Source organism: Peromyscus maniculatus, chromosome 23 (assembly GCF_049852395.1).
Source record: "Peromyscus maniculatus bairdii isolate BWxNUB_F1_BW_parent chromosome 23, HU_Pman_BW_mat_3.1, whole genome shotgun sequence".
Classification (NCBI taxonomy): domain Eukaryota; kingdom Metazoa; phylum Chordata; class Mammalia; order Rodentia; family Cricetidae; genus Peromyscus; species Peromyscus maniculatus.
In genome coordinates this window covers 26,677,366-26,704,734 of record NC_134874.1, presented here as the reverse complement: position 1 = coordinate 26,704,734, position 27,369 = coordinate 26,677,366, and the positions used below count along the sequence as shown (strand labels likewise).

Here is a 27,369-nt window from a genome sequence, read left to right as displayed (position 1 = left end):
CTCTGAGCCCCTTCCCCTTCGGTCCCGACAGGGTTGATCCCGTATCCCTGACACGGCAAACAGAAGGAAAAAAAAAAGTTGCAAACAGAGGCTCACTACAGATACAAATGTTTATTCTACATAAAAATCTCACAAAATGGGCAGCTGGTTGTACCAAGACCTTTGGTGAAGGGGTGGGGGGAGGGGCCGTGAGAGAAGGCAGCATGACGGTGGTCAGTCACTGGGCAGGAGCAAAGCTGAGGGACGGGGGCACACAGACACGGCCCCAACTCCCGCGGCATGCACACGCATGCACACTCCTGGCCTGTGCACGAGAAAGGGTTCCTGGGGCAGGGGGTACAATTTTTTTTTTTTGACTCTGAGAAGCCCCAAGATGGCAGGGGAGAGAAGTGGGGGCCCCCCCCCTCCCCAGCTGGCTGCTGAATACTGCATCCAGGACACCTGACACCACGTGGCACATCAGTGGGAGACAGAGCAGGGCGAGACTGCAGGCCCAAAGTGACACCTGGCTTTACGGAGCATAGAGAGGGCAGGGGACCACGTCCCCAACATGCAACTCTGGCCGCGGCGACTCCACATGCCTGTTAGAGACTGTGGGCAGAGGCCTGGGGTCTGCTCCACCTCTCAGCTACAAGCAAGGCTGGAGAGGGTCCCACCAAACTTCCTGCGCAAGTCCACTAGGCTGAGGCCCAGCTCAGGGACATGACCCCCAGGGCTGTGGTACGGGCAGCTGAGGCCAGAGACACTGTCAGGCTTTGCTCCAAGTGGGGACACTGGGTGTTCCTACCACACCAGCAGCCATGGCCCCTGAGCCTCCTGGCAGTGGTTAAGCTCACCAAGAACTCCAGTGCTGGGCTATCCCTTGGGACATCCTCTCCCCTAACCTGAAAAGCAGCACCATGTGACCAGCTGGTCCCCACCCTCCAGGTGCCTTGGCATGGTGGGGAGAGCTGAAGAAGCCAGAGGGCAGGGCAGGTGAGGGCAAGGTTGCGGTCCAGAAAGGAGCCCGAGTCCCAGAGGAGGGTAGACCTCGGGCCTGAAGAAAGGTGGACCTGGCCAGGGCCCAAGTCTTGCCCACACTGACCTGTAACCCAGCCCCCTCTGGCCGTTCCCGATCCTGCTCCCCTCTGCCTCCTGAACAGACGCACACTGTCACAAGATCATGCACACGACACGGCTTGGGGCAGGGTGGTGGGGACGGGAGCCTCGTGGCAGAGAGGGAGCAGGGTGGGAGGGGAGGGGAAGGGCTCCCGGCCAGACGCAGCAGCCAGGGGCCTCCTCAGGGAGACCCATCCAGAGTGGAGAGGTGGGTGGGGCCGGTCTCTATGCAAAGATGCCCCCGATGGTGGAGGCGATGACGATGCCCAGAATCACACAGCAAATGATGATCATGATCTTCTTCTGCAGGGAGACAAAGGGTAGACCTCAGAGGAGCCGCAGGGGCGCAGTGAAGGAGAGACCAGCATGAGGGCCCGGGCTGGGGCTGGATAATAGTGCCAGCCTAGAATCCCCCAGTGAGGGGCTGGGGTGTGGCTCAGTGGTAGAGCCCCTGCCTAGAATCCCCCAGTGAGGGGCTGAGGGTGTGGCTCAGTGGTAGAGCACCTGCCTAGAATCCCCAGTGAGGGGCTGGGGTGTGGCTCAGTGGTAGAGCCCCTGCCTAGAATCCCCCAGTGAGGGGCTGAGGGTGTGGCTCAGTGGTAGAGCCCCTGCCTAGAATCCCCCAGTGAGGGGCTGAGGGTGTGGCTCAGTGGTAGAACTTTTGTCTAGCATGTGCTAGATCCTGGGTTCCACCACCCCCGCAATATGAAAAAAAAAAAAAAAAACCCAATAACCAAAAATCAAAATGAGGGTTGAGATCTGGAGGGTCAGGACTAGGGGCAGCTGATGACCTAGAAAGGATTGTTAATGGAGAGGTGAAGGCTATGGTTGGAGATTCTGAAAACGGGACTGAGGCAGGTGGGGAGGAGCATCTCAGTCTGGTGGCTCTCTGGGGCATGCATGGGCTTGGACAGAGCTGGCCACTGACCCTGCGCGCCTTGCTCTGGTACTTGACGGCCTTCTTGGTGTCAGACACAGCCCTCTCCACGTAGTCCACAGCGTGCTCCACATTGTACTCGATCCTGTCAATCATCTCCCCCTGCAGGACCAGGGGGACCCAAGGTCCAGGCCTCCCTCCTCAGAACCAGAAGGGAGCTGAGGGTAGGGATTCGGGAAAGTACCCTGAAGTCAGAGAGAGAGAGAGAGGAGAGCTGTGAGGAGGGCACGGAGCTTCTCACCTGTGCCACCAGGCCAGGGCATCTTGAGTACAAGACAAGCCAGGAGCAGCTCCCGCCTTTCCCAAACAGCAGCCATCCTGGGGGTGAAACCGTCCATGCAGTGCCAGGCAAGGGTGAGGACCATGCGAAGGGTGGTCAGCTGTGACCCCAGGAAGTGGACAATGCCGGGCAAAGGCAGGGCAGGAGTAGGTGGGCTACAGCCTGAGCCTGCCCTGGCCAAGGTTTACCAGGTGAACATGGGCATGCCTCTTACTCTTTCCCTAGGGGGCCAGTTCCATGAAGCTCTCAATGTCTGCTGTCTTCAAACTTGGAGACCCTTTGGCCAGTCCTATAGTCCTCTTTGGGTCCCATGTTCTTCATCTGACCGTGCCACTGCCCCAACAAGACTCACAGCAATGTTGTGTCTCAGTCTAAAGATGACACCTTCTCCTCATAGCTTCTCACCAGGACACAGCAGCGGCCTCCTCAGACCTCCCCAGGACTTAAGGCTATGCCGTGCCTACCGTAGAACCCCAAGCGTAGCCAGGTACGACTTGTGAGCCTAGCACTCAGGAGGCTGAGGCAAGAGGATCAAGAGTTCAAGTTGCTAGCCTGGTCTACATAGCAAGACCCTTCCTTACAAAGGTAAAAGAAATCACAAAACACACAACAACCCCCTCAACAACAACAACAAAATGACCAAAACAGATAAAAAACAAACAACAGCAACAAAACCTCAAGAAAGCCAGGTGTGGTGAACAGCTAAAATATTCTAGCACTGAGGAGGCTGAGCCAGGATCAAAGCCTCGCTCATGCTGAACAGCAAGACTGTCACACAAAGGCCAAAGAACAAAACTAAAAGTCAACAATGGCAAAATCCACATCAACAAAGCCAGACATGGTGACTTAGACCTGTAAGCCACCACTCCGGAGGCTGAGGGTGGAGGAATGCCCTAGGTTTGAGGCCAGCCAAGGAAGACTGTCTCATAAGGGCTGTGGTGGCGCACGCCTTTAATCCCAGCATTAGGGAGGCAGAGGCAGGCGGATCTCTGAGTTCAAGGTCAGAGTGAGTTCCAGGACAGGCACCAAAGCTACATGGAAAAACCCTGTCTCAAAAAAAAAAAGGGGGGGGGTTCAGGGGGCTGGAGATGTAGCTTAGTCGCTACGGTGGTTGCCTAGAATGCAGGATGTCTCACGTTTGATCTCCAGCCATTGTCAACGGAATACAGTAGCGCACACCTGTGATCCCATCATTTGGGAAGTAGAGGCAAGAAGATAGGTAGTTCAAGGTCCAGGACCTGAGACGGCTCAGCAGATAAAGCTGAGCGCCCCCAAGCCTGTGTTCAACCCTTGGCCCATATAATTGAAGGAGAGAACTAACTCCCACAAGTACAAATGGACACAGACAGGCACACACACACACAGATGTAAAAAGGGTTTTGTTTTTCATAAAAATATTAAAGGTTAGACTGAGACATGGCTCAGTGGTTCTGAGCACTGGCAGGACACTGGTTCAACTCCCAGCACCCACAGGGCAGCTCACAGCCATCCATAACCCCAACTCCAGGGGATCAGACACCCTCTTCTGACCTCCGTCAGCCCCAGGCACATAAAGCACAGATGTGTATGCAGACAAAATGCCCATACACATTAAAATAATTTTTTTAAGTTCAAGGTCATCATATGCTACATATCAAGTTTGAGGCTGGCATGGCATATATGAGACCCTGTCCCCAAAAGAAAATATGCTCAATGGTATTCGGCACCGCCAGGTTTCCTACCTCATCTGTCTCCAACTTAGGCTTGGCCTTGACCACTCCCTGGGTCCCACAGACCTCCTTTCTCCTCAAGCCCAGCCTCCTGCTGAGCGCTGGGCACGGCAGGGCCCTCAGCCGGGGGCTGCTCCTCATTTCTCATGGGAGCTCTTCCTAGCTGGTCCCTTTGTGTGGAGCAGAGGAAGCCCTGAGTGGATGAAGTCCTGACTATGTGTCAGGACCTGGGCACAGCCTTTAATTTCAGTACTCATGAGGCAGAAGCAGTTGGCTCTCTATGTCTATGAGTTCAAGGCCAACCTGGTCTACATAGCAAGACGCTGTCTCAAAAAAAAAAAAAAAAAAAAAAAAAAAAAAAGAAGAAGAAGAAAGAAAGAAAGAAGGAAAAGACAAATTTGGAAGGTAGATGTCAGGTAATTACGTTGAGATGGCTCAACCAAGTTGACAAGCACCTCAGTTTGGATCCCCTGGAAAAAGCACCTGTGTAAAAAGCCATAGAGGCCCAAGCCTCTAACCCCAGTTCTGGGAGCCAGAAATGAAGAATTGAGGCTCACTGGCCAGCCAGTCAGGTTGATTTGGTGAGTTCCAGATTCAGTGAGAGACCTTGTCTCAAAGAAATAAGGCGCACACACACACACACACACACACACACACACACACACACACACACCCCTGTGCATACCTACAATTTCAAGTTGTAGTTTATGATTTTTGTGTTAGGCCTCATTCATAACTATCCCAGGTCTCCTGCGGCTCACGAGCCACGCGATGAACATGCCTACCTAGGACTCTCCTGAGCTCCCAGCACACCGGAGAACATTCCATTTATTCTACAGAGACGTTGTGCTGCCCTTTCTCACCCAGTAGCCATTCACTCCTGTAAGCGATGCTCAGTTGTCTTGTTCACCGCTACGCCTTCTGCTCCTAGCAAGGCAGCCAGTCCACAGTGGCCCCTAGCATAGTTTGTGAAGCCAGGACAGGACAGGGTGAGGGGTGGGGCCATGCAGGGCCTGGGGAGCCAAGCAGAGGCATGCAGCACGATCCCTGGAGGTCCTTACAACCGTCTACGGTTACCTGAAGACACTGTCCCTCCCGGGCAGAGCAGCGTGTTGGGTGAAAAGGGAAGGGGGTGAGTGTGGTCCTGGATGCTGCTGGGAGCCGGAGGTCCTAACATCGGCGACGAGGGCACTCACCTGGCTCTCCACCAACATGGCCATGTCCATGAACATATCGTGGAGCTCCCGGATGCTGTTCTCCAGCTTGATGATCTCACTGTGTCTGGTCTCGATCTCACTCAGAGCCTGCTTCGAGATGCTGGAGTCCATGATGATCTAGGGAGTAGAGCAGTGGGACCCTGATGCTGAGGAGAGGGACTGGAGACCAGGACTGGGAGAGTGGGGAGGCTGTCGTTTTTTTTTTTTTTTCTCCAATTTATATGTATGTGTTTGTTTGGGTATATGAGTGCAGTGCCTGTGATGGCCAGAAGAGGGTGCTGGAGCCCCTAGAGCTGGAGTGACAGGCGGTTATGAGGGGTCAGACATGGGTGTTGGGAAATGAACTCATGTTTTCTGGAAGAACAGCAAGGACTCTTTTTTTTGTTTTGTTTTTCGAGACAGGGTTTCTCTGTGTAGCTTTGTAGCCTGTCCTGGAACTCACTCTGTAGACCAGGCTGGCCTCGAACTCACAGAGATCCCCCTGGCTCTGCCTCCCGAGATTAAAGGCGTGCGCCACCTCCACCCGGCTGCAGCAAGGACCCTTAACCACAGTCATTTCTCCAGGTTCAATGGTTGGTTTTATCAATTTGACATAACCTAGAATCACCCGGGAAGAGTCTCATCTCAATGAAGATTGTCCAAGTCAGCTTAGGTAGGGACATGTCTATGAAGAACTGTCTTAATTGACGTGAGAAGACCCAGCCCACTGTGGGTGACACCATTCCCTACACAGAAGCTCGCTGGGCACTAAGCATGCCAACTTCACTTTCTCTCTGCTTTGGCTGTGATGTGACTAACTACTTTAAGCTCCTGTGAGCTGAAACATGGCCCCTCTACCATGAGTTGCTTTTTGACAGGGCCATTTTATCACAGCAACAGAAATGAAGCTGGAAAAGGGGCCAAGGAGGAAGGCGGCAGGGATGAGCAGGTTTCCCAGAAGCAGCAGCCACAGCCCTTCCAACCTCCTGTTTGGCTCCATTGCTAATTAGCTTCTGTGTGACTCAATTCCTGCCTGAAATGAGGAGCTGCCGACACTCTCCCACACAGCGAGTGCTCAGCAAGTGACTGTTTCATTATGGCGGGGATGGTAGTGAACACCTTTAATCCCGGCACTTGAGAGGCACAAGCATACAAATAGACAAATCTCTGAGTTCCAAACCAGCCAGGTCTATGCAAAGAGGTCCAGGACAGCCAGGGTTACACAGTGAGACCCTGTCACTACACACACACAGACACACACACATATAGTATTTAATAATGGTATATATGTGTGTGTGTGTGTGTATATATATATATATACATACCATTATTTATTAACTATGTATGTGTGCATGCAAGCATGCCCAATAGCACATATGTGGAACCCAGACAAGAAGTCCATTTTCTCCTTTCATAAAGAGAGTCCTGGATGCTGGGCGGTGGTGGCGCACGCCTTTAATCCCAGCACTCAGGAGGCAGAGCCAGGCGGTCTCTGTGAGTTCAAGGCCAACCTGGTCTACAGAGCGAGATCCAGGAAAGGCACAAAGCTACACAGAGAAACCCTGTCTCGAAAAAACAAAAAACAAAAAAAGAGAGAGAGAGAGAGAGAGAGAGAGAGAGAGAGAGAGAGAGAGAGAGTGTGTGTCCTGGGCATCAAACCCAGGTAGTTAGGTTTGGTGGCAAGTGTTTCTACCTGCTGAACCATCTTTGAGACAGGATCTCGTGTATCCCAGGCTGACCTGGCACTGGCGATACAGCCACAAATAACCTTCAACTCCTGATCCCCCTGCCACTCGCTACCTCTTTCTCTTTCTTTTTTCTTTTTCGAGACAGGATTTCTCTGTGTAACAGTCCTGACTGTTATACAGGAACTTGGTCTGCAGAGAAGACTGGCCTCGAACTCACAGAGATTCGCTGCCTCTGCCTCCTGAGTGCTGGGACGAAAGGTGTGTGTCGCCGCTGCCTGGCCGGCCTCTAACTCTTTAGTGCTGGAATTACAGGCTGGAGTTTAGTAAGTGCTAAGAACTAAATCCAGCCGGGTGGTGGTGGCACACACCTTTAATCCCAGCACTCTAGGAGGCAGAGGCAGGCGATCTCTGCGAGTTCGAGACCAGCCTGGTCTACAGAGCAAGAGCCAGAAAAAAAAGAACTAAATCCAGGGTTTCATGAGTGGCAGACAAGCACTTTAACAACCGAGCTACAGCCCAGTCCTGTTTGTTTGTTTGTTTAAACATTTATGTGTGTGTGCGTGTGCGTGTGTGCGTGTGTGTGTGTGTGTGTGTGTGTGTGTGTGTGTGTCTACGGTAGGTGTGTACCTGTGGTGTGTATGTATGTATGTATGTGTATAATGTGTGTGTCTGTGTGTCTGTGTGTCTACAGTAGGTATGTACCTGTGGTGTGTATGTATGTATGTATGATGTATGTATGTATGTATGTATGTATGTGTATAATGTGTGTGTGTGTGTGTCTACGGTAGGTGTATACCTGTGGTGTGTATGTATGTATGTGTATAGTGTGTGTGTGTGTGTGTGTGTGTGTGTCTACGGTAGGTGTGTACCTGTGGTGTGTATGTATGTATGTATGTATGTGTATAATGTGTGTGTGTGTGTGTGTGTGTGTGTGTGTGTGTGTGTGTGCGTGTAGACAACTTGCAGGAGTTAGTTCTCTGCTTCCACCATTTGAATCCCAGGGAATCCAACTCAGCTCGCCAGGCCTGGCAGCTCCTTTCCCTGATGAGCCATCTCAACCTGGACACAAGTTTTGATTTTTCACCTTTATCACTGACATTTATGGGACCCTCAACCTGGCCCCCTCCCTTCTCTCCAGACTCAGGCTTTCTCTAAAATCCAAACACTGCCCTGACCCTGGCTGGCTTTGGCGCACACACACTGGGCCTAGTGTGGAGGGATGTGGTTTATGGGTAACCGGGGAGGGCTTCCCACTCACCCCAGAGGCGAATATGGCAGGATTTCCGCTCTCCAGCATGTCTTCCAACTCCTCACTGGTCGTGGTCCTGCCGGCTGTGGGTGGGAGTGCATTAAGTCCTGCCCTCTCCAGGGAGCTAGGTCGCGGCTAGTCCTAGCCAAAGCCCCACCCTCAACCACACCTCTAGCTACAAGCCCCACCCCTAGGCTGTTATGGATGGGTCCCATCTCTCCAGCCCAAACCACATCTCTAGCCACAAGCTTCACCAATGGCTCCATCCTTCCAACCCAGGCCATATACGCACCACAAGGTCCTACCCACCCGACTCTAGCCCCAGCCCCATACCCAGGCTCCACTCACGGAACCGCCCCTCCAGCCCAAACCACACCCCTAGCCACAGGCCACACCCACCACCACTTCAGAGCTTCAACCACGACCACGGGCCCTGCTTGCGGCTCCAACCCTCCAGCCCAAACTGCCTCTCTAGCCACAAGCCGCATCTAAGCACCCCTTCAGCCACAGGCCCCTCCCACCCAGCCGGGACCCCTGCCCCCAGCTCACTGATCTCCAGCTGCCTCTGGATGCGACCTTTGCAGCGTTCTCGGTAGTCAGACTGCGTGGCGTTGTATTCGGACATGACCTCCACAAACTTTCGCGACAGCGTGGAGTGCTAGGGGGGCGGGGACGGAGAGATAGGTGTGCCGGTTGGTGTCAGGCTCCACAGGGACCCAGGGACACCCCCCCCACACACACACACGCCATCCTCCTGTACCTGCGTCTTCCGGATCCTCAGGTCGGCGGAGGAGCGGTTCAGACCTTCCTCCTGCTCGATGCTCTGCTCGATGCCTGGGGGGTGGGGTGGGGGGTGATGTCAGGGGATGGCTAAGCAGTAGCCGCCCCCCCATGCATGGGCTCCACCCACAAGCGGAGGATTCAGCACCCACCCCGCTCCCGGGGTGAGGCCTCCGGCTGTGTCAAAAGGTATGGAGAGTCACATGGGAAGCAAACTGTAAACAATAATGAAGGTGGGGCTAATAGCGTTCCTTCTTGCTGGTTAGCGTGTGCGGCTGTGTACATTTGTGTGAGCGCACACACCCACCTGTGAATACCCTAAGGTAGGGGTGTGTGTGTGTGCGCGCACGCGTGCACCCAGATTCTTTTCAGGAAAGAGAGGAGGACCAAGTGTCTGTCACCGACAGAACATGTCCCTTAAGCTGCCATGGCCATGGGACATGTATGCATGTTCGTGCACACAGACACCACATGTGGTCTCTGCATGCGTCCAGGAATGCCAACCACCTCTTCGGGTGGGGCTTTTTAAAATTTATTATTTCTACATAATTCTCATACAGCCCAGGCTGTCCTTGAACTCTTGATCCTCACATCTCCACTTTCGGAGATTACAGGGGTGAGTCTCCACACCCAGCTTACGGGGTTCTGTGAGTCAAGTTCAGGGCCGCATGTAGGCTGGGCTGGGCCAACCGAGCCACGTCCCCAGTCACCAGGGCGACTTACTCTTTAACTTGGAGCGAACCTTGTTTGCCGTTTTCTTGATGTCGGACATGAGCTCTTCCAGTTCCTCCTTGGTCTCTATGGGGGCGGGGAGGGGGGGGGGAGACATGGGGTTTTTCTTCCTTGTTCAGACCCAGCCTCTAGCACCGGGAGCGGGATGGGGTGGGGGTGGGGCACTGGGCAAACCCCCAGCATTGTGGTCTTCTCTTTTCCCTGGGCTACAGTTTGTCCACAGTTGCAATTCTTTGTCTACAGTTGCAATTCTAGGCCGAGGCCACCTCAACGACAGTCTCACCCCCTCTCCCTCTGCCTTCCAAGAAGCCGCCTTCCTGCTTCACCGCTTCCCCCATCCCCTGCAGATAACAGATGGGGCTAAATTTAAGGCTGGTCGGGCTGCAGTCGGCACCGAGGACTGTACTTGTCTGGTGCTGGGGTGGGGTGGGGCTGGGTTCACCTGGCTTTACCTGGGGTGGCTCAGGAGGGGGTCAGCAGGGTGGACCACCTTGCCTGGGCAGCCCAAGCAACAGCTGACCTGGAACTCCCCACAAAGCTGTCCCTCCTAGGTGCTTAGCTCCCGCGTGGCTGTGACAAGAGCGACCGTCATCGGTGGGAGGCAGCAGTTTCAAAGGGGTAATACGACCCCCAGGGTTTGTAGCCCCGGAGGTGACAGGTCACTAGGGGTCATGAGAGGTGAATAAAGGTGAGAGAAGGCAGTGGCCATCCTCCTAGCCGTAGAGAAGCCTCCAGTGCCACCCTCTCTTCAGGAGAAACTGGGATGGGGCTCTTGGCCTTTTGTACCCTACACACTGGGGTTTGGGCTTAGGGGTGACAGCAGTGATCTACCAGGACAGGAGGGTCACCTACTAAGTGGAATGTGAGCGGGGCAGCGCAGGGGGCCTCTGCCGAGTGGAGGAGGGAGCCTTCCTCCCACGAACAAAAGGAAACTTGGTCACCAGCTGCTCCTGCCGTCTCAGCCTTTTTTGCTCAAACCTAAAATAGCCCAGCCGGATGGCGGCCCCCGGGGAGCGAGAAGGAGCATTGATCCAGGAGAGCCCCCGACCCACTGCCAATTTCCACATTCCTCCTGAGCTCTGTCCTGCCTCACGGACATGCATGCCCATGGCATGCCCTCTCCCCCTGATGAGTGACCGCATCTCCGTGTGGCCCTGCTGCCTCCTGGGAACTAACTATACCCACTCTGTAGGCCACACAGGGCTAAGTGTGGACAGGGGTGGCACATGGGAGCTGAGAAAGGAAGCTGAGTAGTTCCAGGATGGTGTGCCCACCCCACCTCCAGCAGCTGGAGGGGTCCCCTTGCCAGCACCCCCCCCACTTCCTTCAGATATAGTCTCATCTAGCCCAGGCTATCCTGAAACTTCCTGTGCAGCCAAAGATGGCCTTGAACTCCTAATCTCCCATCTCTACCTTCAGAGTGCTAGGATGGCTACAGACACGTGCCACCATGTCCCAACTGTGGGGAGCTGGGGATTGAACCCAGGACTTTGTGCATGCTTGCCAAGTACTCCATCCAAAGCTTTCTTCCCACCACAAAATTACCATATTATGCAGCCCACACAAGGACACACGGTGACCTAGATAATCACAGACATAGATAGGCACATCACCGCAGCCATCGGGGGCAAATCTTTAGGAAAAGGGATGAAGTGAGATGACTGCCCCCTCTTTCCATGGCCCAGGTGGTCCTTCCCTCCCCTCCCCTCCTAGGATGTCTCCTTAGGTGCCAAATGCTTCAATCTGCCTTCCCAGGGGGGCAGGTATAGCACAGCTACTATCTCAACTCTTGGTCCAGACATCCTGAACCAAAGGGCCAGAGGGAGCCTTATTCTGGCCCAGAGGGTGAGGGGTACTGGATGCGGGACACATGTTTGACACAAAAGCCTTCCCCTGTCTTTTGTGAGCCACAGGGCCTGGGACCTCCCAGAGGACACAGAAAGACAGGATAGCAAGCTTCCAGCCACTAGTGACCATGGAGGGCAGGCACGTATGAGTGGCTGGCCAGCCTGGGTCCCTGAGACAGAACACTGGCCAGTCAGTGCCCCTGTGGGCCTGCAGTTGAAACCCTCTAGGGCAGAGGGTCTTGGTTGGGCCCTGCTAAATATCAATGTGGCAATCACTGTCCCAACAGAGCACCAGGTACGGTGGCACGTGCCCATAATTCCAGCATGTAAGAGGTGGAGGCCAAGCCAGGCGGTGGGTAGTGCGAGCCTCTAACCCCAGCAAAGGCAGGTAAATCTCTGTGAGTTCGTGGCCAGTCTGGTCTACAGAGCGAATTCCAGGACAGCCAGGGCTACACAGAGAAACCCTGTCTTTAAAAAAAAAAAAAGAAAGAAAGAAAGAAAGAAAGGAAAAGAAAAAGAAAAAGAGGTGGAGACAGGAGTATCAGGTCATCCTCAACAACATAGTGAGTTCAAGACCAGCCTGGGGGTAGGCACCATGAGATGGCTCAGTAGGTAAAGGTGCTTGCCACCAAGGCTGATAACCTGAGTTCAATACTCAGAGTCTACATTGTGGATGGAGAGGACTGAGCCCTGGAGTTCACACTGGCCTCTGAATGTGCTCAGGGCACACATACCCCCAGAATCACCTATAAATAAAATAAATAAATGCAACTTTTAAAAAGAGAGAGGGAGCCAGGCGGCGGTGGCACACGCTTTTAATCCCAGCACTCGGGAGGCAGAGGCAGGAGGATCTCTGTGAGCTCGAGGCCAGCCTGGTCTACAGAGTGAGTTCCAGGAGAGGCAGCAAAATTACACAGAGAAACCCTGTCTCGAAAAGCCAAAGAGAGAGAGACAGAGACAGAGAGAGAGAGACAGAGAGCTGGACAGATGGGTCAAGTGGTTAGGAGGACTCAGGTTCAGTTCCCAGCACCCACATGGTAGTTTACAACCATCCAGTTCTAGGAGACACAGTGCCCTTTTCTGAGCTCCATGGGCACAAGACACACATGTGGTACACATACATACATGCTGGTGAGACACTCTGCATATAAAATAAATCTAATAATAATAATAAATAATAATAGAAGCCAGCTTGGGCTGCATCTCTCTCTCTCTCTCTCTCTCTCTCTCTCTCTCTCTCTCTCTCTCTCTCTCTCTCTCTCTCTCTTCTCTCTCTCTCTCTCTCTGGTTTTTCAAGGCAGGGTTTCTCTGTGCAGCCCTGGCTGACCTGGAACTTGCTCTGTAGACCAGACTGGCCCAAGACTCAAAGAGATCCACCTGCCTCTGCCTCCTGAGTGCTGGGATTAAAGGTGTGTGCCACCACAGCCCACCGCCCAGTTGAGACACTATCTCAAAACAAAACAAAACAAAGCCACAAGCAAAATAAAAAGCAAAAGAGGACAAAGACAACTCCTGACAGCTTGCTCTGGGCCTGCATGTCCACATATGGGCACATGTACCTACTCACACCTCACATTGATCATACACACACACACACACACACACACACACACACACACCTCAACAGGAGTGTGAAGACCAAAGGCCAGGTCAAGGGATCTAGATACACATAGGCTCCCTGTGTGAAGGGAGACAGGTGACTGACTTCCTGGAGCCGTGAGAATGTGGGGCTCTGGGATACTAATTGGCAGGGTGCCAGATCTCACAGGAAGCTTTGGCCGCTCTGTCAGAGCCACCTCAGAGTTGCCATGGCCGGGGATGGCAGTACCCATCTGTTCCCTGGGGAGTCAAGGAGGGTGGGGTTGGGCTGGGCTTCAGGTAACTTACTTTGTCCTTCTGCCTGTCCATCCATCCATCCATCCATCCACCATCTATTCACCCCATCCCTCCATCTACCTATCCCATCCCTCTCTCCCTCCCTCCGTCTGTCTGTCCGTCCGTCCATCCATCCATCCATCCATCCATGCATGGACCTTCCTTCCCAGCATCCCAGAAGAGCTGCCTGCCATCCCTGTGCCCTTAGGGAAAACCCAGGTAGCTGGAGAAGGTGAGAGCTGGCCTGGAACTCTCTTTGTAGTAGAGGATGCCCTTGAATTCCTGACCTTCCAACCACCACCTGCTGGGATCACAGGTGGGTACCGCCATCCCTGGCCATGGCAATCTTCACAGTAGGCCAAGGTCTCCCAGTGACAGGAGACACGGACTTGTTCAACTCCAGGCCTGGGTCAGTGCGAGGAGCCCTGTCTTCTGCACGTGAAGGTCAAACACCCCACGGCCCGTCACACCCCAGTGCAGGGCGGCTGGGCCTCGGACTCTCACTCACTCTCGTCCGGGTTGGGGGAGGCCAGGATGGCGCTGTGTTTCCGCTTCACCTCCTCCACGTTTTCGGCGATCTTGTCGATAAAGCCCCGGATCTCTTCCACCTGGGGGACCCGGGTCAGGGAGGTTAGAGGAAAACAGAGCAGGGAATCAGAGGGAAGGTGGGCTAGCAGTGGGAGCTGGGCGACAGCTCCGGGAAACCCAAGCAAGGACTCTGCTTTCCTTAGCATCAACCTCTCCACCCTCAAACTGGCTCACGCTGGAGCGTGGGGTGGGGGGTGGGAGGTAGGGGAAGGGGGAGTGGCTGAGCGAGGCTTAGGTGTAAGGGAGTCCTGCACCAGCTCGTAGGTGAGGACTAGCAGGTGCAAAGAGCAGGCTGATTCCTACCTGTTCGAAGAACTCATCCATGAAGCGGTCTCGGTCCATGGTGACAGTGACGTCGTCATCGTCATCGCTGTCTTTGGCCTGGACAAAGTTATATACATGTGAGTGGACATGTGTGGGTCCCCTGGGACCCTTACCCTTAACGATGAACCTTCTTCACACACAGGCACAATGAGGCTCTCTGGCCATTTATTGCCCTCTTGGGAGTCTCTGGGCAGGAACAAGGACAGACAAGCCCCGTGCCCCGGTTTCCAGCCACACTGCCCCCTGGAGGATCCCCAGGCACCCAGCACAGTAGAGAGGATCTGCCTGTCAAGTGTCAAGGGGGTGACAGTCATGTCCCCTTCCAGTAGCTATGAAACTTGGTCACCACGCCAGTGGTCCCTAAGCCTGAAGCCAAGCAGCAGGTTGCTGCCCGAGTTAACTGAGCCCTGGGTCCCACTGGGGTCTCCAAAAGTTGCCTGACAGACAGACGCCCTGCAAGCCACGGCTTCCCACTCTCCAGACCCAATGGTCAGTTCTGTTCTGTGTTTAGACAAGTGTCTCACTTTATAGGCCAGGCTAGGGTTCAACTCCTGACCTTACCTCAGCCTCCTGAGTGCTGGCATTATGGGTGTGTGCCACCGTGCCTGCTTCTCAATTAAAACGGAGCTCAGAGTTTCCAAGACCTGTTGGTCCCAGTGTCCCAAAAGCAGCCAGATAAAAACCACAATTACCAGCCAGGGAATAATTAAACTAGGCTTGTCTTCCGGCCATGGTCATTTTTTTTTTCCTTTTCCATTTTCGTGTGTGTGTGTGTGTGTGTGTGTGTGTGTGTGTGTGTGTGTGTGTGTGACGTGCGTGTGTGTATGTATATTTGTATGTGTGGAGGTGCAATACATGAGGAAGCCTAAAGTTGATGTCCTCAGTTGCTCACCCCCCTTATCAATGGAGTAAGGGTCTCTCAATCAAGCCCAGAGCCTGCCGATTAGATACGGCCTAGTCTTACTGGCCCCTTGCTCTAGGGATGCTCGCCTCTCCCTGCTGAGGCTGGAATCACAGGCAGGCTTCCACACTCACATGACATGGGTTCCGGGGATTCGAACTCAGGTCCTCTTGCTTGTGTGGCAAGCATTTTTAACTGCTGAGCCATCTCCCCAGCCCTGGCCATGGTCATCCTATTTAACAACACCTGGGGTCAGCCAGGCTCACGGGCCGGATGGTTCAATGTCCCTTCCCCACAGCCAAGGTACACCAATGTGAGCTAGGACAAGAGCTATCTGTCACCTTTGGGTCACTGCTCAGTACCTGACGACAGAGGGTACTGCCTGCTCTCTCAGCATGGCTTGGCTCAGGGACATACCACCCCTCCAAGACTGATGCTCTTCGGTGAAATGGGTATAGTGATAACTGTCTCTAGGGACAGCGGACTTAGAAGAATAAGACACGGGCGTTTTCTTGGGTTCCATTACCTAGTCAAAGCAGGACCCAACCGAATGCAAGAGGGGGTGGCTAGAAGCTTTTCTGGAGGCAGCGCTGAGGGGCCTCCTCCCATCTAGAGATCACACCTCCTCCCCCGGGCAGCTAAAATAAACCCCCGCTCTGCTCCTTCTCCTCAGAGTGCCTGTGGACTCCACCAGGTGGCCATCCCTCCCCCAACCCATAGACAAGGAGACACTGGGAACTCTTGTCACACTCAGGGGCCATTCCTGGCTGTGGAGTTGAGGCATACCGGACACACCTTAGGGAAACTGAGGCATGGCACCGCCTGTAAGAGCTCTGTTCCCTATCACTATGCAGCTAGCCAGGTCCTGAGCAGTGGAATTGGGGTGTGTGCCGTTCAGTCTCTGACAAGCTCTGGGACCCGGAAAAAGACAGGAAAGGTGGAGAATGTTCCATCTCTTTTGCTTTTTTCTTATTCACTTAAAACATTTCAGTAGCCGGGTGGTGGTGGCGGCGGCGGCGGCGGCGGCGGCGGCGGCGGTGGCGCACGCCTTTAATCCCAGCACTCGGGAGGCAGAGGCAGGCGGATCTCTGTGAGTTTGAGGCCAGCCTGGACTACCAAGTGAGTCCCAGGAAAGGCACAAAGCTACACAGAGAAACCCTGTCTCGAAAAACCAAAAAAAAAAAAAAAAAAAAAAAAAAAAAAACATTTCAGTTACAAACATTGCATATAGTTGTGGTATACACAGGTATGCATGCGTACACTCCTGCACTCCGAAGTTCAAAGAATAAATTGTAGAAGTTGCTTCTCTCCTTCCATCATGTGGATCCTGGGGTTTGAACCCTAGCAGCAAGCATCTTTACCCACTGAACCATCCTGCTGGCTCCTTTATTTTCATTTTTGGGTCAGAGTCTCATGTAGCCCAAACTAGTCACCAACTCAATATGAAGCTGAGGGTGGTCTTGAATTCCTGATCTTTCCACCTCCTAGGTGCTAGAATTACAGGAATATACCACCATGCCCAGTTTCCTTATCTGGGAATACCTAAAGCTGGGCAGGCTAGCATGTGCCTGTAATCCCAACAACACTCCAGAGGCTGAAGCAAGAGGAGGAGTCAAGGTCATCCCCAGCTATTTGGGGAGTTCAAGGTCAGCTTGGGTTACATGAGACCCTGTCTCGAAAAACTAAAACAGGGCTGGAGAGATGGCTTATCAGTTAAGAGCTCATATTGCTCTTACAAAGGATCAAAATTTTGGTTTCCAGCACTCACAACATGCAGCTCACAATCACCTGTCACTCCAACTCAAAGGGATCTGGCGCCCTCTTCTGGACTCTGTAGGCACCTGCACTCAAGTGCACATACCCACTCAAAGATATACATATATATTAAAAATTTTTAAATAATAAAAGTAACACTAAAAAAAAAAAAAAGCTCAGTTGGTAGAGAGCCTAGAATGCACATAACCCTAGGCTCTAACCAAGTACCTCAGAACTTGGGTGCCAGCCTTGCTGAGCCCCACAGCTCCACCCTTGGAACTCCTCCCAGACATATCCTTGACCAACACAGACTCAGGTAACGTGGCTGCCCTGGCTCTCCTGGCATGCCTTCTTCCTGGTTGTCTTGACCGGGGTGGGGATGGCACACGAGCACAGAGTGGCTACCCATGCACCAGGGAATGTGACTCAGCCGACCGAGTGCTTGCCTCTCTTGAATGAAGCCTTGGGTTTGACCCCCAGCCCCGAATAAACCGAATGTGGTGGTGTGTGTTCCTAATCTTAGCACTTGGGGTGGTGGAGGCAGGGGGATCAGGAGTTTAGATCACCAGTGGCTACATAACAAGTTTAGGGCCAGCCTGGGCTACATGAGACCCTGTCACAGACAAACAGACAAGATCAAATGAGCAGCCAGGTGTTTCTTGGATGATTAAGGAGCTAGGTGGGGTCCTAGCTTTCACCACATAGAAGGGGGCAGGATAAGGGAAAAGACTTGGTGACCTCTGACATGGAGGCTGGAGCTAGAGGCGTAAGGCAAGCAGAGATCAAGGCCCACACATCCGATGGGCAGATGTGCACAGAAACCAATCTTGCTGCCAATCTGGCCAGGGTCTGGGTCTGCCCTTCTTCAGAGCCATCTCCTCAAACTCCCAGGTTGGAATCCAATCCCCCTGTGCCCAAGAGCCCCCCAAACCAGAAACATGGAAACATCTCCTTCCTTCCTTCTTTCCTTCCTGCTTTGTCCTGTGAGACAGGGTCTAGCTATGTAGCCCAGGCTATCCTTGAATGCACAGAAATCCTCTTGCCTCCACCCTCCCAAATTCGGAATCACAGCTGTGCAGCTGTATGACGACGACCCCTCTTCCTCTTTTTTTTTATTTTGTCTTTTTTCTTTCCTTCCTTCCTTCCTTCCTTCCTTCCTTCCTTCCTTCCTTCCTTCCTTTCTTTCTTTCTTTCTTTTTTTTTTTCCGGAGCTGAGGACTGAACCCTCTACCACTGAGCTAAATCCCCAATCCCTCCTCTCCTTGATAAAACCTAACCATTTGATTTTTCCTGATGAGTTTTGTTGCTTATCCCCTGGTTTTTGACCCTGATTCATATCCAGAACCCTTTAGGGGAGGGGTGAAAAAAATCCATTTCCAGGGGGCTGGAAAAATGGCTCAGCAGTTAAGAACTCAATATTGCTCTTCCAGATGACTGAGTTCAGTACTCAGCACCCACACTGGGTAGTCTCAAGGGCCTGTAAATCCAGCTCCAGGGGATCTGACACCCTCTTCTAGAATCTTAAGATACCTGCACACCTATGTATATATCCACATACAGACACACACACATATACACACAATAAAATAAAATCCCCCAGTGAGGGGCTGGGGTGTGACTCAGTGGTAGAGCACCTGCCTAGAATCCCCCAGTGAGGGGCAGGGGTGTGGTTCAGTGGTAGAGCCCCTGTCTAGAATCCCCTAGTGAGGGGCTGGGGTGTGTGGGTCAGTAGTAGAGCACCTGCCTAGAGTCCCCCAGTGAGGGGCTGGGGTGTGGCTCAGTGGTAGAGCACCTGCCTAGAATCCCCCAGTGAGGGGCTGGGGTGTGGCTCAGTGGTAGATCACCTGCCTAGAATCCCCCAGTGAGGGGCTGGGGTGTGGCTCAGTGGTAGAGCCCCTGCCTAGAATCCCCCAGTGAGGGGCTGGGGACAAAGTTCAGTGGAAGAGCACCTGCCTAGAATCCCCCAGTGAGGGGCTGGGGTGTGGCTCAGTGGTAGAGCCCCTGCCTAGAGTCCCCCAGTGAGGGGCTGGGGTGTGGCTCAGTGGTAGAGCACCTGCCTAGAATCCCCCAGTGAGGGGCTGGGGACAAAGTTCAGTGGAAGAGCACCTGTCTAGACTGTATAATGCCTTGGAGTTTGATCTTCAGCACTGTAAACAAACGAGACAGTCTCCACAGAGGTCATGTGTGGCGGTTTGAAAGAAATGGTCCCCAATGGGAATGGCACTATTAGGAGGTGTGGCCTTGTTGGAGTAGATGTGGTCTTGTTGGAGGAAGTGTGTCACTGTGGAGGCGGGCTTAGAGGTCTGATGTATGCTCAAGCCACGCCCACTGAGACAGCTCACTTCCTGTTGCCTGCAAGATGTAGGACTCTCAGCTCCCTCTCCGGCACCATACCTGCCTGCACACCGCCATGTCCCACCATGATAATGGACTGAACCTCTGAAACTGTAAGCCGCCTCCTCAATGAAACGTTTTCCTTATAAGAGTTGCCATGGCCATGGTGTCTCTTCACAACTATAGAAACCCTAAGACACCACGGTACCACAGGTGGGGATAACAATAATTGCACCAGAACCTTGGCATTAAAAAAAAAAAAAAAAACAGGGTATATAACTCCAATCCTAGCACACAGGAGGCAGAGGCAGAAAGATCAATACAAGTTTGAGGATAGCCTGGACTACACATCAAAATCTTTCCCCAAAACAACAAAAAAGTCATCAATTAATACACACATACACAGCCGGGCGGTAGTGGCGCACACCTTTAATCCCAGCACTGGGAGGCAGAGCCAGTCAGATCTCTATGAGTTCAAGGCCAGCCTGGTCTACAGAGTGAGTCCCAGGACAGACACAGAGAAACTCTGCCCTCAGGGGCTGGAGAGATGGCTTAGAGGTTAAGAGCACTGACTGCTCTTCCAGAGGTCCTGAGTTCAATTCCCAGCAACCACATGGTGGCTCACAACCATCTGTAATGAGTTCTGGCGCCCTCTTCTGGCCTGCAGTCATACAAGCTGTATACATAATAAATAAATCTTAAAAAAAAAAGAAAAAGAAAAAGAAAGAAAGAAACCCTGTCCTCAAAACACACACACACACACACACACACACACACACACACACACACACACACACATCCTCCTTGGGCAAGTGAAATGTCTCGGTGGCTTTCCACCAAGCCTGACGACCCACATAGTGGATAAAAAGAACTGAGTCCTTCCTGTAAGGTATCCTCTGATTCCCATGGGTGCACTGGGGTTCATGTGTGCCCCTTCCAAACAAATACAAAAATAAATAAGCAAATGTACAGAGGACAGCACCCTCCACTTGGAGTCACAAGGTCGGCCTTGGCCAGTGAGACGGCTCAGCGGGAGGTGGGGAGCCCTGTCCACTCGAGCCTGGCAACCTGAGTTTGATCCCTGAGACCCACATAGAGGTGGGAGGAGAGAACAGACTCCCCGGGGTTGTCCTTTGACCCTCTGACCTCATGACCGCCAGGAAACTGCAGGGCTGGAATCAAGTGCCCTCCCCGGCAAAGACAACTGAGGAACACAGGACCTCACTAGAGCCACTGTGGGCAGGAAGCTGGGAGCTGCCCACCCCCACCTCCCGAGGCGGCAGTGTTGAAGACAGTCTACGTGATCTTCCTGGCAGAGACTCCCGTATTCCAGGACACTTTTTCTCCAGGAAGCCAATGTGATTGTTCTGGGAGGTGCAGAGGCCGGAGGATGGCAGCTGGCCAGCCAGCAGGGTTTGATTCATTGGCTGAGCCCAGCCAGCATCTCTGTCTGCCTCCGGGGCTATTTTTTTTTCCCCTTCCTCTTTAGTGACTAATCAAAGTCAATATCGCTAGCGCAGAGAGGCCCGGAGCTCCAGACAGGGTATACAGAGAGAAGCCAGGCCGGGTCCCCAGAAAAGCAGGCTCCCAAGTGCTGCGTTGTATCCTGTCTCCACCCCTGACTGGTTGATCCCTGCAACTCCACTTCCTCCTTAAAGTCCCCTGCCCGGGGCTCAGTGCCTTCCACAGAGCCCAGAAAGGGGCTGTGCTGTGCTGGGTATCCTTAAATAAACCCCGGTCCTCTCTCAACCTTACGTGTGTACTATGGAAAACAGGTGGTCTGACTAGACGGTCCTGTAAGCCGATGCCATCTGCATCCCAGATGTACACATGCCCAAGTATAGAGCTTATTCTGGACCCTGTCCCAGGGAGCTGAGGAGGAGTGAGGAAACCACCCAGGAGGTCACCTCCTCTGGGAGACAGATAATGTCAGACCCATTTTGTTATCTCTGCTTTACATTCGGGGTTTTGTTGCTGTTTGCTGCTTGTTTGTTTTTGTTTTGTCTGAGGCAGGGGGATCATGTAGCCCAGGTTGGCTTTAACTGCTACGGAGCTGAAGATGGCCTTGAACTCCTGATCCTTGTGTCTCCATCTCCTAAATTCCGGGATTACGGCCCGTGCCACTATTCCTAGCGAATATCGGCTCATCTTATGCAGGAGGAGCAGGTAAGTTAAACAGGGAAAGAGACAGTACCTTGAGGAGCAGGGACTATGGGCAAGGACAAAGAGACCCCTGGGCTTCCTCTTCCAGAAAGTTCTGCCTGTCCTAGATCTCATGGAACACTGGGTGCCAGGTGTCAGGGGCCTTGCTTGATATCTTCCCCCTCCTTTTTTATTTTTATTGATTTATTTGTTTATTTTTGGTTTTTCTACACACACACACACACACACACACACACACACACACCCCCGGCCAGGGTTTCTCTGTGTAGTTTTGGTGCCTTTCCTGGATCTTGCTCTGTAGACCAGGCCGGCCTCAAACTCACAGAGATCCGCCTGGCTCTGCCTCCCGAGTGCTGGGATTAAAGGCACGCGCCACCACCGCCCGGCTATTTTTTGGTTTTTCAAGACAGGGTTTCCCTGTGTATCACTGGCTGTCCTGGAACTCTCTCTGTAGACCAGGCTGGTCTCAAACTCAGAGATCTGCCTCCAGAGCTGGGACTGAAGGCATGTGCCAGCACCACCAGGCCACACCAAGTGCTCTTGACCAGGGAACCATGACTCCAGCTCCCCATGTTGTATTTTGTATTTGAGACAGGATCTCAGCTACGTTACTGGTGCTGATGCTGAACTCACCGTGAAGTTCCTGTTGACCTGGAATTTGAGATCTTTCTGCCTCAGCCTCCTGAGTAGCTAAGATGACAGGCAGGTACCATAAGACACAGAAGGCCGGGCTCTGAAATCTTTCATTTGAGGGAAGGTCTAGATTCTCTTCCCTTGTCAGCTGGCCCTCCCTTCAGATCATGGTCTCTATCTTAGGAAGTCCAGCTCCCTCTGGGCCACACTCCGTATTTCTCATCCGCCCAGACTGTCCCTGTGCTCCTTACCCTCTACTTATTGTAGTAGGTCCCCTGTGTCATGCTGGCCTCGAGCAGAAGTGGCCAACGGTCTGGGAATACTCGGGGTTAGCGGGTGTGGGGGAGACGGGGAGGTCAATTCCAGAAATTCCCCAGAACAAAGTGAAGACCCGGGGCTCGGACCATAGTTCAGTTGGTAGAGCCGCACGGTCAGCGTGCAGGAAGCCCCAAGTTCCATCCCCGTCACAGCACAAACTGACTTTACCATGGTGCACACCTAAAATCCCAACACCAGGAAGGCGAAGGCAGGAAAATCAGAAGTTCAAGGTCAACCTCAGTCAGCTACATGGACTCTGAATTCAAAAACAAACAAACAAAACACAGAAAATCAGGGTGCAGACCTGCTGCCCATGCAATGTCTGAAATACCAACGCTAGGAAGGCCAAAAGAGTGGACTCAAGCCGGGCAGTGGTGGCGCACGCCTTTAATCCCCCCACTCTGGAGGCAGAGGCAGGTGGATCTCTGTGAGTTCGAGGCCAGCCTGGTCTACAGAGCTAGTCCAGGACAGGCTCCAAAGCTACACAGAGAAACCCTGTCTGGAAAAACCAAAAAAAAAAAAAAAAAAAAAAAAAAAAAAGTAGACTCAAAGGGCCGGTGTGGGAAAGACTCTGTCTCAAAAATAAAAAATTAAAAAATTAAGGTTCAACAAGCTGGCTCAGCAGGTAAGGGCGCTTGCCGCCAAGCATAACAACTTGAATTCCATCCTTGGGACCCACATGATGGAAGGAGTGGGCCGACCCCACAAAAGCTGTCCTCTGACCTCCATGCACACACACCCATCCCACAATAAACAAACAAACAAATAAATAAATGTAAAGGTATTAAAATAATAATAATAATAATAATAATAATAATAAATACAAGCCGGTGTGGTGGCTTACTCAACACTTAGGAAGCTGAGGTAGGAGAATTGCTTATAGTTTGAGGCCACCCTTGGCTACATAATGATTTCTAGGCCAGCCTATGATACATAGTAAAAGCCTGTGTCTGGGGGGAGGCAGAGGCTGCAAGATCGGGAGTTCAAGGCCACCCTCGGTGACATGGCAACTTGAAGATGAGCTCTTCTCAAACAGATGAAGGAAGGAAGAAAATGTGGGAGACCTCTGAGTTTTGGGCACGAGGCTTCTTCATGTCACATGTAGGGGAATAGCTTACTCCCCAACTCTCTCCCCCTTGGTGTGATCCTGGACCAGTCTTGGCCTCTGAGGGGTGAGGCTTCTGATCTCTGTGGGCCTAACTACAAGGCAAGGGGCAGGGAGCCCTTGCTGGGCCCTTCCTAATCGATGTCACTGTGCATCTGCAGATCTGGGAGAGGTGGGGCTGCAGGAGGCTAGAGGGCTGGGCCCAGCCTACAGCGCAGCAGCATCGAGGAAGCTCGCCAGCTCCTTCCCCAAGTGTGACTTTTATAAATAAGCTCCCTTCTTCTTCCTTCCAAATGTGGTGGTGCTGGGTGGGGGAGAAAGAGGAGGAGGCAGAGGAGGAGGCACAGGGAGGGAGGGCACACAGATGCCACGGATGCGTCCGGCAGCATCAGCACCAGCGTCTCCATCCCTGGTGACTCTGTGGTTTTAAAACCCCGGCTCCCGGGCTGCAAAGGCCCCTGCAAATTCAGTCACAATCGGAAGACCTAGGACCTCTTCTCAAGCCCCCAAGAAGCTGGGCTCTGAGTTTTTCCTCTCTCTCTTTTCTCACATACCCCATGCTACCTAGCATCAGAATCCCTGTTGGGCCAAGAATGATGGTGAATTCCAGATCCTTCTGCCTCCAACTCCCAAGTGCTGAGACAACTGCCAGGTGTGCCCCAACACGCCTGGTTTGTGCCAGGCAAGCCCTCAATCAGCTGAGCTACATTTCTAGTTCCAAGTGTCTCTCTTTACATCTCATAAACAGGAACCCTAGGACAAGGAGAGCCAGGAACTTCTTTTTTCTTTCTTTCTTTCTTTTTTTTTTTTCAATACAGGGTTTCTCTGTGTAGCCCTGGCTGTCCTGGAACAGGACCAGGCTGGGCCTCGAACTCACAGAGATCTGCCTGCCTCTGCCTCCCGGGTGCGGGATGAAAAGCATGCGCCACCACGGCAAGGGAGTTCTAAGAATAGTAGCAGCCCTCAAGACTCTTTCGCCCCAGCCATGCCTAGACCAGCTAGACCCTTGATGGACAAGGCCGGCTGGCCGTGAGGACCATCTCTGGGGGCTTTGAATCTTGGCTGGAGTAGAACGCATGTAGAGTTCATTTGAAGCCAAGTTAGCCATTCCCATGTGGGGCCAGCTAGGCTGGTGTTGGGGACATAGCTCTAGGTTCAAGCTTTTGGTGTTTTGTTTTGTTTTTTCGAGACAGGGTTTCTCTGTGTTGTTTTGGTGCCTTTCCTGGATCTCGCTCTGCAGACCAGGCTGGCCTCGAACTCACAGAGATCCTCCTAGCTCTGCCTCCCAAGTGCTGGGATTAAATGCATGCGCCACTACCGCCCAGTTCAAGGTTTTTTTGTTGTTTTTTTTTTAAAGATTTATTTATGTACGTATATGAGTGCTCTGTCTTCCTGTATGTCTGCACACCAGAAGAGGGCATCAGATCCCATTATAGATGGTTCTGAGCCACCCACCATGTGGTTGCTGGGAATTGAACCCAGGACCCCTGGAAGAGCAGCTAGTACTCTTAACCTCTGAGCCGTCTCTCCAGCCCCAGGTTCAAGCTTTTTTACAACCCAAGCTGATCTGCCACCCCTCCAACAAACCAGCAGGCCCCTTTTGCTGTGACTGAGTTCTACCCTTAGCAGAGAGGCTGGAAGCTGATGGGCCAAACGCAATCATAAGGAAAGGCCTGTGCTCCTCGAAGCTTAGTTCCCTCGAATGCCGGACGCACGAGGTACGCCAAGACGTGCACGCGACCATGTGCACTGCCACCCATCACCTGCACATGCTATCTGACTCGTGGTGACACCAGTCTGACGAGTTGGCGCACACTGTCATCTCAGCACTCATGAAGCTGAGGCAGGAGGATTGCTCTGAGTTTAAGATCCAACTGGGCTACATAGTTCCAAGCTACCTTGGGCTACAGAGAAAGGTTTTATTTAAAAAAAAAAAAAAAAAAGCCTAAATCATAAAAAAAAAAAAAACCAAACAGCACAGGAAACTTGAGGGCGTTGACAAGGGACTGTTGAAAGGCTATATATGACATGAGAGACTGTCTGCTTCCTTTGAAATAGATGAGGCACTGGGTACCCAGCCAAGAACAATCCAGGTCTGAAGGCAGGTGGGGGTCGGTTGCAGGTAAAATAAGAGGAAGGGCAAGACTGGAGAGCACAAATATGGTTGGTATTATGGTAGGGAGATCCGGGCACAAAAGGAGAAGCCAAGCAGAAATCACAGCCATTAGGTCAAAAGCACAAAGCCCAAACTTTCCATGAAAGGCTGTAAGTGGGGCACAAGAGAAGGGATCTCGGAAGCGACCCAGCTGGGGTGGGTGGGCGGCTGGGGGCTCCCAGAAATCAATGGGTGGAGTTCGCTGGGGATGGGTAGCTGGGGAACTGGATAAGAGACCCTGATAAAGTGCCCTTATTCAACCCTCCCTCGGGCTAGCTTAATTTCTGTCCCTCTATGGTCTGAGACCAGAGAAGGACGCTCCCCTGTGTGCTAAGAGAAGGGGACTGGGGTCTCAGGATTCAGAGATAATAGTTCAAATTTAGAACCATTCTGCAGCCTTCTACTCATCTCCAAACCCCGCCCCAAGAGCCACACCCCAGAGGCCTCCGTCATACAGGTAGGAAAATAGATCCAGGTCGCCGCCGCCTTTTAGGGCTGGAAATCCAGGAAGGGTCTGGGCAACGCCAGCTTGGGTTGCCTAGAAGCCCAAAGGTGGACCAAGGGTAGGTATGGATGAGTCCTTTGGTCCAGAGTAAGCCAGGGATCCCTAAAACGACCGGGGTGGATCGGGAGCCACAGGTGATGGGAGCCACAGGTGATGGGGCGCCCCAAGAGACAGCTCCCGCAGAGGCCACCCCCACCCGGCGGCCTCAATTCCGCAGCGCGCCCAAGGATGGAGTTGGGAGGGGAACTCTGGGCAGGGGGTGGGGGAGACGAGAGGCTCAGCCTCCAGGGGACAGTACAAGGACGGCGACAAGCGGGCGGGGAACAGGTCACGATTTTGCCTCCCGCCACCGAAACCCCATAACAGCTCCTCCAATCGCCCCCAAACAGAAGCGCCCCGAAAAGTTCCTCAAGACCCCAGCCATCAGTCCCGGTGCTGACGAGCTCGAGTCCGTGACCCGAAGTGGATCGGAGGGGTGGGACTCCCAAGGGGGTTCGGAGGGGTCCCCCAGGCTTGCAAGGCTGCCTCTGTCCCCTTGTGGACGCCCCGGTGGGCTGCGGGAGCCGAGTGGAGAATTGCGGGGCGCGGGGCGAGAAGCGCGCGGGGATCGGACTCACCGTGCGGAGCTCCTGGGTTCGGTCCTTCATGCTCCCGGGAGTGGCAGTAGGCGCCGGCTGCAGCCGAGTGAGCCCCGCATGCGCGGATGCCGCCCCGCGGCTGCGCAGCGCCAGCCCGCGCCCCGCCCCGGTCCCTGGGACCCCCAAGCCCAACCCCAGCTGGCCACGCCCATCATCCTTCCGCGCCGGGATAGATCCCGCCCAGAGCTCCGCCCCCGGGGAGCCCAAAGGGTACAAATCTAGCTAGCAGTCGGGTTCTGGTATCTCCTCCCCGCGTCCGCGAGTGATCTCTCCCTCGACATGGCTCCAACTCCCTCGCCCTCCCCTGCCCCAGCCTCCACCTCTGCTCAGCCACCCTGTGTCTCTATCCAGATCCTGGATCCAGACCCTCAGAGCCCTTCCCATTCCCTGGATTTGCTGGAGTAGACGCCCACTTTGTTTTAAAGGACTGTGTAGCCCAGGCTATCCTTGAACTAACTCCTGCTTCTGCCTCAGCCTCGAGAGTCCAGGGTTTGCAGGCATGAGCCTCCCTGCCTGGTTTGAAAGCCCCGTCCTGAGTGGACTACCTCAGGACCTCTAG

General features: G+C 53.3%; 1 protein-coding gene across 3 annotated transcripts; it reads right to left on the bottom strand.

The window, feature by feature from the left end:
- Positions 1-96: 96 nt before the first annotated feature.
- Stx1a (syntaxin 1A) lies at positions 97-26,912 on the bottom strand. Of its 3 annotated transcripts, none has more exons than XR_001579037.3 (10): positions 26,790-26,912; positions 14,283-14,360; positions 13,900-13,999; positions 9,661-9,735; positions 8,918-8,991; positions 8,707-8,815; positions 8,167-8,240; positions 5,102-5,358; positions 2,027-2,220; positions 97-1,401 (listed from the first exon to the last, which is right to left on the bottom strand). XR_001579037.3 is itself a non-coding variant. In XM_006971308.4 (10 exons), the coding sequence occupies exons 1-10, from the start codon at positions 26,817-26,819 to the stop codon at positions 1,324-1,326; spliced, it is 867 nt and encodes a 288-aa protein (XP_006971370.2). In that variant the 5' UTR covers positions 26,820-26,912; the 3' UTR covers positions 97-1,323. The 3 variants fall into 3 exon arrangements, 1 of the variants encoding a protein (XP_006971370.2); XR_013047861.1 differs by having other exon boundaries at positions 5,221-5,358; XM_006971308.4 differs by having other exon boundaries at positions 2,027-2,137; positions 5,221-5,358.
- Positions 26,913-27,369: the final 457 nt, after the last annotated feature.

Excerpts from the sequence above, each read along its gene's own strand:
- Stx1a (XM_006971308.4), bottom strand. The coding sequence starts at position 26,819 with ATGAAGGACCGAACCCAGGAGCTCCGCACG. Across the intron at positions 8,992-9,660 it reads GGTTCGCTCCAAGTTAAAGA|GCATCGAGCAGAGCATCGAG; the intron begins GTAAGTCGCCCT and ends CCCACCCCCCAG. Across the intron at positions 1,402-2,026 it reads ACCAGAGCAAGGCGCGCAGG|AAGAAGATCATGATCATCAT; the intron begins GTCAGTGGCCAG and ends GTCTCCCTGCAG.